The 18016-nt window shown below is 30.3% G+C and overlaps 1 protein-coding gene across 2 annotated transcripts in view; it reads right to left on the bottom strand.

Moving 5' to 3' along the window:
• Positions 1-18016, bottom strand: part of LOC118191609 (uncharacterized) — a 135729-nt gene that overhangs the window by 69142 nt on the left and 48571 nt on the right. Inside the window, exons 1-2 of one of the 2 annotated variants that reach the window (XM_085815299.1) lie at positions 11284-11657; positions 3643-4322 (exon numbers count right to left, since the gene is read on the bottom strand). In XM_085815299.1, coding sequence (XP_085671425.1) covers positions 3643-4322; positions 11284-11395 — 792 coding nt within the window. In that variant the 5' untranslated portion in view covers positions 11396-11657. Of the gene's footprint in view, positions 1-3642; positions 4323-11283; positions 11658-18016 lie in introns of those variants that run through there. The other variant, XM_085815300.1, reaches the window with a different exon arrangement.

The following is an 18016-nucleotide window of genomic DNA, read 5'->3' as shown; positions in this document are numbered from 1 at the left end:
TGACTGTTTCCTCGTTTAAATCTAGACTTTTTTCGATGTCAGATGACTTTTCTCTTTTTTAAAGAAAGACTTAAATTTTGTATTTTTATCTCCAGAAAAATAAATTTCCTTTCAAAGTCACTTTCAGACATAGTTTGGAACTTAAACATAGTTTCGAAATAATTGCTCCTGAAAAGGAGAAAGCTAATTAGTAACGCACACCCGAAAAAATTTTAAAAAGTGTGTCTCAAAATCACAATTATGTATTTTATGGAATCTAACAAATGCGCATTGAAAGCACAAGATAGTTATTGTTTTAATGATGGAAAGGATTCAACTTCAAAAGAATTTCGATGGGAGAGAATGCGGATTTTCTGGAATTTATTTTATTTTTCATGTATAAAGTTCGTTATTGCGTGCTGCATAAGCTAGCATAGCAAGTAATTTAATTTTGTAAATGCTTAAAACAAAATCGGTTTTAAAAGTAATTTCTTCACAATATCATATATTAAAATGCTTAGTTGCATTACTTTTCAGAATATAAATTCAAACTAAAATATTTTTTCTGTGCTTGCGAATATCAATAAACTTTCGTCTGCATTCGTTCCCTGGTTAATGCTTTTTTCACTTGACAACTTTTACAGCCGTGTCGCTAACAGGTAGGTAATCATTCCTATGTCATTATATGAACTTTAACTAACTCAACTTTGAAAGTTTAACCTATAAAAGGCTGTTTACTCTTATAAATTGCACAGTTGTTTTACGTTGATATGATTATCTTTCTTTAATAATTGGCTTGAGACAAATTTGCATTTTACTTTTTTTACACGACAATTTACAGAGTATTTTGAGATTTTAGAACAGGAAAATGAGACAATCAACTATGTCTTCTCTGGGATTCGAACTGCGGACATCCCAACTACTGGTTGGACGGGCTCCCAATTAAGTGCAAAGTTCACGAAAAGGATGGAGAAAATTCCTTAAAAATTTTATCAAGAATTTTCACGTATTTTCTATGAAATCTTGGGAAGAGACTCACTGAGAAAGTTGAGAAATCATAATTTTTGTGTAATTGTAAAATAATAATGTGTATGTACTTTCACTGAACACAGTCACATATATGTGACCCATTACTTCCATTATTTATGTAAGATATACTTTTAAGCGTAATATGTGCATCTTAAAATTCATGACATGTATCAACGTGAAATAAACTAAAATGTTTAATTATTCAGTTGCTGAATACAAACCTCTACAGAGAAAATTGTAACTGTGTGGTAGTTATAAGTTAATTTTTCCAAAATTTCAGTTATTTATGTCTCAGTAAAAGAATCTGATGTAATAAGTACATAATTTGCACTACTTGGAACGGATATAAAAAGAAACATATCGTGCAAAAACTGTTAACGATTACAGAATTCCGTGACATAATGGACTGAAAATAGCAGCGTGATTTTCATTCATTCGATAAACTGCGTAGACGAAGATTTCGCTTTGAACATTTGTAGGATTGGAAAAATGATCTTCAGTAATCTCAGTTTTGTGTGTGTATAGATCTTTCAAAGATATACGTATCATTTGCTACCAATTTCAGTGCAAAGTGAACTGAGGCGTCTTTTTGCCTCTTAAAAAGAGTTTTAAAAATTTCTCTAAATTTTGAGAATGTGATGATCCTCTATAGTTGTGATTCTTATGTTGAGTTTGCTAATTAAAGTAAAATAATTTCTGATTTTATAATTTGCTGCTATGATATTGTCCAGTTAGGTGATATATCAGAGGTTCCGTACAAGTTGGAATGGATCCTTGGGGGCAACGAAGTCAATGATGATCAAGAGTTCGAATGGGTTGACAGCCGAATGCATATTCATTGGCAACTGATAGGCATAGTCAAGATTCCACTGATTACAAAAAAGTGTATTAATAAAACTGATAATCAGTTGTTTATTGATACAAAACTCTATCATACAAACAATTCTTATTCAGAACACATGAGTACGCTAAGTTTTGGAATTTAAAAGTTATTTGAGAGAAATATTCCAAAATTGAAGTTATTACAGAACCAAAGTTATTCATATTTTCTCTTCTGACCCAGTGAAAGCAGGCTTTAAAGTCAAGTCAACGACTTATTACGAAAAAAAAAAAAAAAAAAAAAAAAAAAAAAAAAGGAAGAGGCTGAATATTTCTGAATGAGTTAATTTAAGAACTAAGTTAAGCAATTTTTTAAAGCATAGCCATCGTATTCATTGGAATCGTAATTTTGGGCAATTAGAATCTGTTATTTTGTATCTAATTACTTACATGTATTTGTTAAATTAAAAACAATAAGAATACAAACCCTGATTGTTGTTGTTTGATTTCTAAATTAACATTATTTCGTTAAACACTTTAACAGACAAACTTTAAGAATTTACTCAAGTACTTTCTCATCTTCTTTTATTTTGTACTCGGAGCTGTAATTGATATTATATAGCATCTTTGAGGATTTTGAAGAAGGAAAAGAAACAAAACGCGTTTTTTAGTAGGCATGAAAAGTTCTTTATCATTTCATATTGCGATGCAGTGTCTTTTGAACGAATGTTCACATGTTTGAGTCAATCCCAAGACAAGCTTTTTTATTTATAGATCTGGATATATTCTGAAACAAATGAGTGTTTTGTACGGATTACGATATTAAGTAAGTTTATTTTAAAGGTCATACTGAACGCGTAGAATTTCTTAGATGCCGTGGAACTTCAATAGTAACACACAAAAGTTCACACAGCAGAACTTGAATATAATATATTGCAGTGCGAGATACGTTATTTCCAGAGTAAAATAGCAAAGGACGGATCCTTGTGAGATACAAAAATCTTTTGTTTGCGATGGAAGGTCCTGTTTGTATGAGGACAGAATAACTCTTTAAATGGACGAAAGATTCTTAATATAAATAAAACATTGATTCTGTTCACATGAGTACCAATTTGATTTGCCTATGAAAGAGCTCATATAATATAGGGAATGAGACAACTATCTTGAGAATAAATAAGTATTACAAAATGCAGTAGACTAATTATTCTTTTACCTGAATTTTGTGTTATACTTTGAGAGTGAGTTGCGGATTTCAGCAATATGACTGCACTGTTTCCAAAGGCTCATTTTGGAAAGTGTGATAAAATAGAAAATTGCATTCACCATGCGTGTAGTATAGAATTAGGTAAAAAAGTATCTTAGTTCAGCTCAAATGCTTTTTCTGTTTAAAAAAAGCCCTCAGAATCGATGGAAATTAACTCTAAATCTATGAAAAATTAAAGCAGCATTTTTGTCTAATTTTAAATTTTATATTGGTGTTGTCTCTTCCAACCTGATGCGTGTACTGCCCAGATCTTTTTAATAATCAGAATTACTTAAAGATAATTTTCCTAAAAATAAGCTTTTAACAAATTTCATAGGAAACAGAAATAATATAAATAAGATTGTTAGACTGTGCTGAATTTTGCAAATGAAAACGAATTTCTCACACTTTCCGTGTACTGGAAAACAAATTCAGTAAGAAATTGTCAGAGTAGCTTAAAATGTTTGTCGAAAATGCTTAGCATTTCATGTAGAACTACATAACATTTATAAATATAAAGAAAATAATCATAATGGTATTTGAAAAAGTAAAAATTATAAGCAACAGCTTACCGAACAATTCAACGGAGGAGTATAATCCACTAGATGTCGAATACTTGGATGCATCGGGTCAAGATCTGGAATCCTACATTTTTCGGAAAACACCAAGAATCCTTTTTGGACTGGTGCTTCTTCGTCTACCAACAGACTTTCTTTTGACGCAGAAGAACTTACTTCTTCCTTTATCGAAGAACCGTTTATCCTACTTGTATTTAAATCGTACTTAGCTGTAGAAGAAACTGTGGATGAACTGTTTATCACAGAAATTCTTTGAAGCGGTGCTTCTGAATATACAGCTGGATTGGAGGATATCAGTTGTATTGAAATTGGTAAGCTATTTGTTTCTTGTGTTGAATTCAATTGCTCAACCCTTGTAATAAAATATTCAGAGTAATTCCCTTTATGGGGTACTGTAATTGGCCTATGTGAACTAGTTAACAAGTGGGCTGGCGAAACTGCTGTTGTCTCTCGTAATTTTGCATCCGCTAGCTTTATATTCTCTTCCTTTGAATAATAAGAGTTTTTCTGATCAGTTGATGATATTGCCCGATCTTTATTATTTTCTGGACTGATAAAATTCCATTTTTGAGTTAGAGGGTATGAATAGAAATAGATGAATACTCCAGTGCATAGTATGAGAGAAACGTACAAATAAATCTTCTGTCTAGGACCTTTCTCCGATTTTAAAGGACCTGCAAATATAAATTTCTTTATTATGAAGATTATAATGCAATAGCGTCTTGATATATTTTGCCTGTTTGCTTTAAACAGACGACAAGAAAAACATTATGAATAATAAAATTAACGTTATTCAAGACGACAGGTTCTCTGAATTAGTTTTAACACTTCAGCTTACAGAGACATTAGGTATTTTTTCAAAGCAGGCAAGATGAAAAATGAGCACTCGCCTTCGCCGGGAATCGAACCACGGATCTCGGGATACCGACCCAACGTGCAGAACCACTACACCCCGAAAGCACGCTAGGAAAGCGGGAAAAATACCTTATAAGCTTTTTTAAAGACTCTGATTTTCAGTCAAAAATTTTAGGTAAAAGCTAAGTAACTAATTATTATTTAATATTTACAGAAAATTATGAAAACTTATAAATTCCAACTTCACTTAAAAGTTAAAACAAAATAAATTTTATATATTAACACAAAATTAAACACATAGCACAGGTTTAAAATTAAAAGGATGGACGTATTGTAGATCAAACTACATTATGAAAGCTTCGAAAAACTATTATATCCCATATTTAAAATGAAATAATAATCACAGACTAAAACAAAGATGATATACCTTACCTTCGAATCTCAACACGATGAATGAAAATCTATAGACTTGAAGAAGGATCATTTGAAAACAATGAGATACGCAAAACAACATCAGTTTGACTGTGCAGAATATTAAGATATTAACAGTCATTAACAATACACTATGCAATAAGTGCTTAAAGTGAGCCACAAGTAACTGCATATTATCCTACTGTAAAACGGTCTCAGTGTTTCTTGGATTTTTGGCGATAACGTAGGATCCGTAATCAAAATGATATATCATCGTGCCATCAAATTGTCTGTAATATCTGCTAGATATATCCATTGACGATTTGAAATGCCATACCACTCATTTAGGTCTAATGCTTGTGCGCTTTTATTCCTGATTAATATATTATTACTGCAGCACTGTCTTCGAAGTCACCAAATCGTTCTGCTACCAAATGTTTGTTGAAAGCAGAAGCGGGGGATGTTAGTATAGAAAACTTGTCTATATTGAGATATTCAGTTCTTTCATATTTGCCCCGCCGTCCAGACGATATAGTGGATAGGGAAGCCTACTGTGATACCGAAGGGTCCAGGTTCGAATCTCGGAGAAGACATGGGTGTTCGTAAATGTATAGTGCTTGTGCGGCATACTTTAAATATGCGGCGAGTAGAAAGTCCTCTGGAGAGGCTGTGGTAGGGGAAGATGAGTGGCAAACTTGCATGAGATCCGCGTTTTATCTCTATCTCGGAATAATTAATTGCTGATTGTCGAACATTTATGACTTTCTAAGAATAGTTCATTTCGAAATATCACGTGAAGCACAAATAAGCAATACATCGCAAGATAGAAGAAACACATTTGGTAGGAACACATCATGAGTCCGACGGAGAGCATGAGACACTACACCTAACTGCAACTTATGCTTGATGACGGTAGTAGACAGTGCACAATTATATGTAAAAGAAATGCCGGAATCACAAAAAAAAAACTGTTCTTAATAATGTGTTAGTGTAATGTGAGCTTAGAAACTGAAGCAGTAATGTATAAACAGGTGTAAAAGAAAAGACATAATTAAAATGCAGTAAACAATGCAACAGATGAAGATTTACATTTTTAGGCCGCGGAGGACCGCAGGCTGCCTTCTCCTATTTTTAGGACTATTGACATCATAATTTAGTACTGGTATGGTGCTATTTTGCACATCAGGAATTTTATCATAGAGTATATCGGCTAACATAGCACATGTGTTTCACTAATTTTAAGCTCACTGTGGATTGCCGAGTTGGACATTTATCTTTGGATTGCTCTCCATCAAAACTGAGGGTGGAACTGAGCAAAGTAGTAGTGTCATCTGTATGGTGCTTAAGGTTTGATACAATACAAGGCTGCGCCAACGACAGGCGAAATCTTGCACTCCTTGCCCCGATGAATTTCGTGGACTTATTTTGATGTTACTCTCAGACAAGTGAGATAAGTCCCAACAACATATTTGCTCCAGTTAAAGCACCATTGTCGGATAGTTAAAGAACATTTGCTGATTTTGAGTTCGTAATTCTATCTTTTACAACGATATCTGATAGTGACGTCGTTTGAGTATGCTTTCATGTGATTATATTTTCATTCATTTATTGTCAAATAATGTTTTACTAAGATTTGATTTTTGAAGATAGATCTCACACAGTCTAATGCAAAAGTCAGTTCATTGAATAGTGCCTTTTTGAGTTTCGTCTTGCTGTGTTCTTTTTGATGATTACTCTATAGTAGTAAGCAAAGCTATATTGCATATATATTTTTCTTCAAATGATAATAACCACGCGGTTGTGTTAACTTGTATCATATAGCTTGATAGCATTTATCTTTCTAAGTAGTACTAAAGTCTAGGTAATGACTTCCTGTACCATGTATGTTCACGGCGCCAATGTCTTCCGAGACCTTCCATTTCCATTGAATATTTCTTTTCAAACAACTCCTAAAACTCTAAAACTGCTTTTAAAATCCGACAAGTTTTCTCTTCTTTAATATAATACCAGCTGTGATCTATGAGTCTCAAATTTATCATCTGCATATATCACTCATTTCTACCATTTCCGTTATCTGCATAAGTCTACGGAACGTTTTTTTCATGCATTGCTCCTCATTTGTTGAGTAGTGTATTGGTGATATTTTATATTAGAAACTAGTCGGTAGACTAGTTTCTAATATAAAAATCTGATGTGTACACCCCATGACTTCCTTGTATTGGAATATTAAATTATACGCATTTTTTCTTGCATTTTATTTAAACTTATTGGATTGAATTAAATCTACTTCGCCGACAGCGCATAAACCACAATAGAATAAATGCATTCTTTAAAATTCACTCTAGTATTTGTTTACCATAGCGACACTCTGGCGCTAGATTCACTTAACAGTATTAATAATTGTATAACAGTTAACTTATATAATAATTATATAACGGAAACTAAGTTAACTGTTATATAATCCAATAATTATATAACAATTAAATTATATATTTCGTTCATATTATAACTCATAATGCACAAAATTTATACCATTTAAAGAATAGAATTTTCTAATCGTTGCCACATGTTCTATTTAAATACTATAATAAAGCTAGAATGATGTATAAAAGAAATTAAGCAAACAAAACAAAAAAGAAACAGTTTTTCACAGACGATTGAGTATTTCTCATTTAATTAATTCAGTTCTCACTTCGCGAGAAGGCAAAAATACATAAAAACTCAAAATATCTATATTAAAAATTACGAGATAAATCTTAAACGCTTATTTCCTCGAAAAAATTCCAGAAAGAATTAAGCATGATTTAATTGGCAATAATAAATGAATGCGTTATCTTTGTTGTTGCGAAGCTAAGTTTCTCTAGATTGGCAACAAATCCACTAGTCTCCTGTTTCAAATGTAAACATCAATGGCCGCCATTAAAAAAAGGCTTAGCGGCACTTAGACAACTTTAAAATTGTTGATAATTCTAAAAATATTGCATACAGATTTACTAAAGGCATAAAAACCTTAACCGGAAAATAAAAACAACATAATACAATCATTTTTAAAGCAAAAAATGTACAATTTACAAACATATAAGAGTAAAGAAACTGAGATTACTGAGCCGGGTAACAGAGTGGATATATATATATATATAAATATATTTATATACGTTTGGTGCGGTCGATTGCAACCAAAATACGAGGTGCACATCTGCATGTTATAGTAGTCCTATATACAAAATTTCAACGTTCTGAGGCTACTCGTTTTTGAGTTATGCGAGATACGTTCGTACGTACGTACGCACGTAAGTACATACTTTCGTACAGACGCCACGAAAAGTTCTCTTCAGAATTAATTTTAAAGCAGTTTTATAATTTTTTTGAAGGAAAAGAGTATTTTATTCTGTCCTTAGGAACAGATATCACGCAAAAACATCGTTAAATTGCATTCGGTAGCGGTCAAAATGGATATTTTCGCCATTAAAATACTTCCTTTTTACTTCGTACAAGGAAGTAAAAAAGAAATTAAATTAATTAATGCAGAAATTTATTTAAACTAATTAACAAATTTGTGCAAAGGTTTCAGAAATAAATTCAAGAAAAAGAATCAAAATTACTTAAAATTACTTTTGAGAAAAATTCTACTGATGAATATTTTATTCCAGCTGTTTTATATCAAATTCATATTTTATTGCTTCAAGTGGGTCACACGCAGAAGAGATTCACTATACCTTATATAACAATGATTTTCAAAAACAGTGACCACCAAAGATATATTTATTTCAGTCTTTGTTGAGAAGGGATGAAATAATATTACTTTGAATTTGCTCATTAAAGTCTCTAAACCAGGGGTCGGCAACGCAGTACCCGCGAAACTATTTTAAAGTCGCCGAAGTTGAAATATATAAATTACGAATTTAAATATTTGGAAAAAAAGCACTAGCAATTGTTATGAATAATGAAAGAAAAAATTCTTATTTTATCTGCGGCACATTAACAATTATACGAATTGTACAATTAAACTTGACTCTTAGCGACATCTAGCTAATATTACAGGACTAAATAAATCAATTTTAGATCGTCAGAGAAATCTGATTCCGCAGACAGTAAGATATTTTCTGTTCCCATTGTTGTTGTATATTCTGTCCAACCACGAAGTTTCTTCGGTCAACTGGTCGGAAACTGGTCATTTCATGAATTTGTATTTGGGTTCAAAACAGAGTACCGCCATAGGAAAAGAAATAAAAAGCAGAAGACATATCATATGATTGTTGAGATTTGAAGAATTGTCTAAATTGCTAGCCAATGCTGCGAAAACTGTGTTTTCCAAACCAAAACTTAACAGAAGTTAGTGAAGAAAAAGCCAAGATAACTACTAAGATGGATATCTAGGAGCCAGGAAAAATGTACGATGCACTCTCCGAGATTCGAACACTGGACTCTAGACGTTAAATAGATGTACTATCCAATTAAGCCATGAAGGCACGCGATAATAAGGGAGAAAATACCTTAGAGCTGAATTTATATTAGGTGTAATGCTAGAGCAAAACAAAAGTAAACTGATTTATCTCGTTAAAGAATGCATTAAAAATGTCGAGTTCTTCATAAAAGCCTTTTTACGATTCTCTTTTAATACTCTGCTTAAATAGCTTTTGTCGTTCTGTACACTGCCTTTCTTTCTTTTCGCCATTGAGAGAACAGCTGGTCCACTGGGTTAAGTGTTCTTATATGCTTCTCTGTCTCTGCTTAGCTGACTGTTGCTTGCTGCAGTCTTCCCATTGCAGTTATATACCAAAAATGTAAGTGCTATGTTTTAGAGCTTGCAAGATTAATGTGTCAAGATATTTGCAGCCACAAATGACAATAAAAATAAAATGAAAATTTAAAATTTGCTCATTTTCTTATATTTAAGTTTATTCTTCATTACGAATCTTTTCTATATGATTCAATAGTTATATACGCAATCAACATTCCCAAATCATCATATGTATATATACATATGATGAGTTTAGAGGGTGTGATGAGAGAACCAATTGTCGCAGCCGTGGTGGGGACGACTATGATGTTACAATATAATAACGACGCAGCTGCAATCCGTTATAGTCATCATGAAGGTATAACATCCACTTTTATTTTCTGGAAGCTAACAATTCTTTGGAAGCGCATTCTGCAGACATCAAATAGCACAATGAGTGCAATATGCACCTCCCAAGTCCATACACTCATGAAATCCATATACAAGTCCATACACTAATGAGGAAAGCATTTCTTTAAAAATAAAGAATTTAAAGGGCTATTGTCAAGTTAGAAAATTGTTCCAATAAAATTTAATTTGTTAATAACTTTATTCCATATTTTCGTTTTTCACTCACACACATTTCAACTGCATTTAATTTATTAATAATTTTTTTTCATATTTTTATATTCAAAAACACGCAATATGTGTGTATCTTATTAAATATGAGGATATATATAAAATATATATCCTCGTATTTAATAAGATATATTTTAATATTACATAGTATTTAATTTAACAATATGTAAGTTATTTATAAGATAAAAAACGTATAAATAATAAACAGAATAAAATGTTTTATAAGGAAAATAAATTTATATTCAATTTAAACTCTCAATTTCAAGTTCTGTGAGTTATGAAAGTCACAAACGCTATTTATGCAATGCTATTTATTGAGTTGCAATGCTATTTATTAAATTTAAATTGTATTGCTTTAAAACTCTCTAAACCCCATGAAAAAATATTAAAAGTAAAAAAGTGACGTTAAAATCAATATAAAAATATAGTTTAAAAATTATAATACTTCACTATTAGCACTGAAATTTTTACTTCATTTAGTCCATATTAGCTTTATTCATTAAAAATTTTATAACATTTATTTCGTAAATGCCATATAATATCTTTAAAGTTTTTATTACATATATTTAAAGCAAAGAATTTATATATAATTCATAATTCAGTTTATAAATGAATTATCATAAAAAGAGTTATTTTCTACTGAATCTATTTTTATGAAATTGATAATTATTAGCATCTGTCTGCTCTTTATATCAATTGGCACAGTATGTGGGAAATATACAATTAGAATAACGAAAACTAATTTTAGACAATTCTTTCTTGCCCAAATCAAAAAGAAGAAATACAGTAAAGTGAAAGCAAATTTTGATAAAATCATTAATAGAAGATAAAAAAATAATAAAATAAATATTGAAAAGTAATTCATATGGTGGTTTAAATTGTTTAATGTTGAAAACTATATGAAAGGAAATTTTAATTTGCTAAATATTTTAATAGTAGCTGTATAACGATTTAACAAAATAGTCAGTGTTAACGTATAAGTCGAATCAACAAGAATGTATTTCACTTACTGCTATAGTTGCCTGAGTAACGTTTTTTGTTGAGATTACATGACATACTTGATTTTCTTCCTTTTACAATATTATACAGCTGCTCATTAAAATAATGAAGTTTCATTTCCATTGTAGGCGAAACATTCTCCGCCTTTAAATATTTATAACAATGATAGAATGATCTCGTTTCAGTCTTTTAAGCTAAGCAATCTTTATTTTTGAGCTAGTTGATTATTCAGTTCGGATGAAGTTTCTAGGAACTTCAAATCTAACTTTTATTTCTCTCAATTACCGATTTCGAATTTCTTCTTCAGCACCTTACATTTTTTTGAATCAGAGAGATTTCAAGTACTTTAAAACATAAATAATTATGTAGTATTGTTAATTTTACTAGAAGTAACAAATACATCTGCCGTTAGATAAAACTTTTGCAAATAACAGGAGCAGCAGTATGAGCACTTCGATTATGATAATTACCTTTCTATTCTAGTTTCTTTCTTACGGAATGTCTGATGGCAAAAAGCCTAAGCAGCATCTTATCTTCTCTTATCTATTCTTCAAATTGCACAGCTGTCGTTTTCATGTTCAATTTCATGTTTTATTTGCTTAAACTGAGAACGACATTGTTATTAGCGTGACTACATCTTCAAATGATGATAAAATGCCTAATTATTGCGAAATTTAAAGTAATAGTTTACTCTTCTTACGAATAAAGTTATAGAATAATATAAGAGAAATTTTGGAGATGCATATCTAAATTCAGAATTCCTATGAGCTTTATTTTTCACACTTCAATTTCTGCTGTTTTGTTTTTTAAAAAACCTTTTGTGGATTTCGAAATAGACAATACCATCTTAGCAATCTGTTTGGTTATGGAAATATGATTTGCATTGCTGAGATGGTAAGACTGGCCTAACTCCAATGATGGTAAGACTAAAGCCTAACTCCAATGATAAGAGATTAATAAAATTCTGATATTAATATTATTTGCTTCAAATAATGTAATATACCATGCTAGACTAGGTATTGATATTAATATTATTTGCTTCAAATAATGTAATATACCATGCTAGACTAGGTATTAAAAAAGTATGTGTTTTCATATCCGAATATCTTAGAATATACAAATTCTATTTGATTAATTTGCTGTTTAATTATGACGAAATATTTCACGGCTGTGCGTCTAAGAGCGGGTGATTTTTTAAAGCTCTTCTTTTTTGGAAGCGGGGGGGGGGGTTCTCATATTCCTATCACTTTTAGAGAAAAGTGTAAAATTTTCATGCAAACTGCAACTTGATTTGCGGGGAACCGAGTGAAGAATTAATATCGATGCTTCTGTACTTAACTTTTTAACTCCCAATTTATTTAACTTTTTGGAATATATACGTTCCATTAGCAATCTAATGGTTAAGACACTTATCTTTGATATTCTAAGCACAGTACCCTATGCACCCAGTTACTATTGAAGTAACGCAAATTGTTTTCCCAGATTAATCATTTGACATTAGATAATAAAATATATAAAACTGAATTTAGTTGTTGTACTTATTTTTAGCTTAAAATAACTTTAATAAAAAATGAAGTATATGTTATAAACATGTCTTACTTAAATTTCACTTATTAGGTTCTTTTGATATTCACTCAAAATGAGTTATACAGTTAGCATTTTAATGCATTCTTTAAAACAAAAGAAAGAGTTTGGAGAAAATAAGTCTCTTTGATTAGGTTTCTGTACTTTTTCTCTTTCTTTCAGTATCCAAAAAGCAATAATTTAGGCAAAAAGAAGTTGTTCTATTTCAGCAAATGTATGAATGTTCTAAGATGCATGTACAATAACTATGCATATACATATGAAGAATGATATACAATGTACCATGAAACTGCAACAATTTCATGCAACACCATAGTGCAGCTGAATTATGTAGTATATAATAGGTAATCTAATATATTTTTCGTTTTGTTATTAATAGGAAATTAAAGTACATTGTAAATTATTAATATAAGTTTATTACAGAACTATGACCCAGATATAGCAGTACATATGAATAAATGAAAATGCAAATTTTAAAACACATTTTAGAATTTTTCTCTTCCTTTTTGCATAAAAAACGCAAAAAATCAATTTTTAACATAAAAATTTAAAAAATATAGAGCTTACTTAATTTCCTGTATATAGATGTAATAATATATAAAATAACAATGTATTTATTTTAAGGAAAAGTTCCTTAGAGCTGAAAGAGAGACGAAAAGCTAAATTATAAATTCAAATTAAAAAAATAAACTTGTACAAGATACAGGAGACAGAGATTAGATGTAAGAATAATAAAATATGATATTACTATAAAAAATCCCAAAAATGTTTTTATTCTCCTTAGATTTTTATTTAAAAGAACTGAACTGAGATTTCTTCTTTTAATAAACTTCAAAATGAATTAATCATCTAACAAATTATATCAGATCATTTATTTTATATATAACTTCAAACAAATCTTAACTGTATTCATGTGCTTTATATTCACTTAAATCTATCTGTAAGTATGAGGAATTGGAATTTGAATTTTAATAATAGAATATCTATTACTATCTCAGAAAGATTGCCTTTTCATGCATATAAAGAAATTTTTTTTTCTAATTAATCAAGCCGCACCCTGGGGAAAAGAAGTAATTTTATTAATTAATCACGTTAACTAATCCATATTTAAATAACAACAAAAATCAGCAGACATTTTAAATATATATATCTCTAAATGTTATTCTAGTAATCTGTAAAACATCCGAGATTACCTTGATCAAAAGTTATAGATTTCTGATCTTTATTTGACAGTAAAAATTGAACAGCTCTTATAGTTTTCCCACACTATACCTGTAAATAGCAATAATATGCGTAGAAAATACTGTACATATACCTATTGTGATGTATATTTATTTACATGTGAAAGTTTTTTGACTTTGTGCAACTCAGGTGGCATTTCGTGAGTAGAACTTCTTATATCTACGGTTCAAAACAGTTCTTAAATTCACGACTACCCTCAAAGTCTGTGGAAATAATTTGACATCCAAATCATCCAAGTTGTTGACCATTCCATTACAAAACTTCATAAATTACGGATGAGTACCGCGTTGTCATATGACACAATAGATTTAAAAGAAAATATTAATGTTAGAAGAAGAAGCGCGTATATTTATTACTAAAATGCATGTCTGCATCTAAACACGCGCACATACTTTATGACCAAATCTACTGGTCTTTTGTCTTTGCAGTTACAGTGCAGTCAAGATCGTAATTCTACTTAACGAACTCTAGATGATGTACATCTATATCAGAATAGGTGAACAGAGAGATCATTCTCATTGATCTGCTATTGTATTACTGCTATTGAGGACAAATAAGTTTTCGGTTTTATCCCACATTATTTGTAAAATGTTTGAAACTGATATCTTGTTGTCACTTTCCATTTATGGTATTGTTTTATTCCTCCATTTTCTCTGAATACATAGCTCAGTTTTCCAGCTGTAGAAAACTTAATTTGAATTATTCTAAGTATCTTTTTAATGCCGATCTTCAGCTTCATTGAAACATTCTAACATTGAAATAATGAGCAAATATCCGAATTTGTAAACGTATCTTAATAATATTAAGCAAAAACTTACATCAATAATTTTATTGCAGTGTGAAAGGCCTCCTTATTGGATGCTATGTAAACACAATTGACGGGAAAAAAGGATGTTTTTCCCTTCAAATATATGTTTATATTAGCATATTTGGTTATATACAGGAAAACAGTTCTTAAACATTTCGTACGAGGTGAACAGGTACTTTTCCAGATCAGTATTTAACTTTAGTACTTTAATCTGTAACGTTCATTTGAGCCAACATCTTTTCTTATGTTAATTCATGTCTGTATCTTCAATCTCTTATCACCAGAATGCAAATTAGATCAAGCAAACTTTCGTTAAAAAGCAAGCAAAATAAATAGCGAGAAAATTTGTATTTGATCGAGACTTGGCAACTTGTAAGAAAATTGTTTATTCCTCAGATGTTGACCTGCAGGCCGATCTTGATCTTGTGAGTGATTTTGTAATTTTGTAGCGCGCATTTTACGAGCTGCGGTAATTAGAGCTGGATTAATGAATAACTGAAAGTAACTTTTGTGTTTTAAATATTTGAATTTCTGTGACCCCACAATCAGCAATGGTTAGGTTTTCCTAAATTTTAATTGTACTACAAAACGTACGTTTCATAAAACTTTTAGTCAAGTTTTGCCTCTTCTCTATCTTCTTGGAGTTTTAGAAGTACAAAAATCTGAATTCTCCTAACCATAGGAAGGTTAACAGGTATATTTTAATAGTTTATTAGATTTAACCTTTCAAATCAATTTAAAAAATTACAAATTTTCACATCAGAAATTCATATTTACATATGTGTGTATGGTGTGTTAGTGTTTACGGGAAAACAAATTAACTAGCATCATATGTATGCATCTAAAACCTGCTTTAACGTAGATTAGGAAACATCGTTACTATAAATCATAAAAATAATTTTATTTATTTTTTAATATATTTCTGACAATGAGTAGACAATTTCCTAAACTGAAACCTCAACTCATTACTGTACTTAAGGAGATGTTTGCCACTATTGGATTTTTGTATACAAAGAATGAAGACTAATGAGTACAATAATAGTGAAAAACGTTCTGATGGATTTATAAAAGCTGGATAAAAACAGGAAGTCAAATTAATTTTACTATAATAAATAAATAGTGCTTTTAATCTGGTGGATGTCGAAGAAAAATAAATAATTAGTTAAAAACATTTTATCTCAAAAAGAGTACTATACCAGCAAGACAGATTACCTTTTATTAAAATCGCATTTCATTTTAAAATTAGTATTTCACTTTGGCAGAATGTGTATAATGTTTCAAGTTTACACTGATGAGAACTTGGGAAATAGATCTATCTTTTCTCATTATTTTTGTATCTTTAGATAATATATTGTCTCCCTAAAATACGATACACAAACAATCTAGGCCATAGGACTGTGCTTACTCACAATTCATGAGCGTGTTGTTATAAAACGCTGCCAGAGGTTTTCAGTTCATGCTCTGAAATGACTTCTTGTGCGTGGCCTAGCTTTTCATACACCTTCCCTTTCATCGTTTAAACTCGGAATATTTCGTCAATAAACTTTATTTTACATTATTTCACACATCATAAACACACTTTCTCGAAGACGAACTAAGTGTTGAATGAATTTTGCTTGTAAGAGTCACGAGAAAATTATAGCATATCTAAAGCACTAAGGGGAACAGGTGAAAGCTAGCTATTACTTTCTCGCATAGAAGTGGCAAGACTCAAGCTTATGCCAGGCCCGCAAAACACGATTGCAATCGAATGACGCGTGTTTTCATAATAATAATAATAATAATAATAATAATAATAATAATAATAATAATAATGTTCTTTTAATGCTGTTATAATAAATTAGGTGAAAATTTAAGTGTTAATGCATATAATATTGGGGCACTAGCATAATCCATTTAGTCCATTGACGGCACACCACTGATTGTGACTTATATGTTCCCAAACTGTAGTATATTTCATAGTCAAGCAAAATGTAATTTTACTTACTTAATGTTACTTTGGTTGGTTTGTTTCTTTATTTTCAAAACCCACATGTCATGAGAATAGTTTCTAGACTATCGAAAGATAAAGAAGAGAAAAATACTTTTTTTGAACGTTGTGCTAAACATGAAATACAGGTTGGTGGAGGAGGCATAGCTTATTTTACTCATTATGCTCGAGTATGTATTGCGAGTTTCTCATACATTTTCAACGAAGATACTTAATTATGTATGTATCAAAATAAACTATAAAAGTGTAATTATTATTTTTTTAATTAATTGCAAATAAATAATAATTTGATTAAATTAAATGATGTAAATTAATTAAAAATAAATAATAATTGAAAAGTTTTTAAGTTACATAATATATTTTATTTAGTTTATAAAATAAAAGTTAAAAAAAGGGATTTATTGGATCTAAAATTGCTAATCTAAAAATCGTTATCAGATTGTTATTCGTTAAAATTTCCTGATGCGATATTAATTATGTATTTTTTATGTGAATTCCTTTAAATACATAAGGAAGTAAACTGTTATACAAAACTAAGTTGTTAAAAAGGTATTGCTATAGACATCTATTTGTTTAAAATTTGAACTTAGAGTTCCTGTTATTAAAGTTTTAAAAAATAGAGAATTTTATGAACACAGTTTCAAAATGATGTATATCATGATTCTACAAATTAAAGCCTAATTTCTTACATGGCCTTCGTAGGCAGAAGTTACCAATTGGCGAATAGAGTTATAGAGTTTGACTTTGTTTGAGAGCATAAACTGGATCTAAACTCTTAACAGAGTAAATTATTGCTGTGTCTTAAGTAACAGTAAAGACTTGAAAAGGTTTAAAGCAAACCTTTTTATTAAAACAGAACTTGAAAATGAAGGCACCTCTTGTGTTTGACAAAATCAACCACCAATTTTGCCGATGTAATTAAAGTAACAATCAAATTTAAACTTAAAACGTAAACTTATAGTCAAAGGCTTCACAATTAAATTTTGAACTAAGTTGACTCAAAACTTCTAATCGGAGTATCAGATTTAAACGTCGGTAGCAAATAACGCAAAGCCGAATAATTTCCAAACTTATCACAGCTGGTAGTAACTACGTAACGTGGCCATGAGGAGCAGAAACA

The sequence above is a fragment of the Stegodyphus dumicola genome, chromosome 4, assembly GCF_044657685.1.
Source record: "Stegodyphus dumicola isolate Sdum_Otavi_A_Nest chromosome 4, ASM4465768v1".
NCBI classification, from domain to species: domain Eukaryota; kingdom Metazoa; phylum Arthropoda; class Arachnida; order Araneae; family Eresidae; genus Stegodyphus; species Stegodyphus dumicola.
Note: the sequence above shows the minus strand (reverse complement) of the source record. Positions and strands in the feature narration are given on the sequence as shown.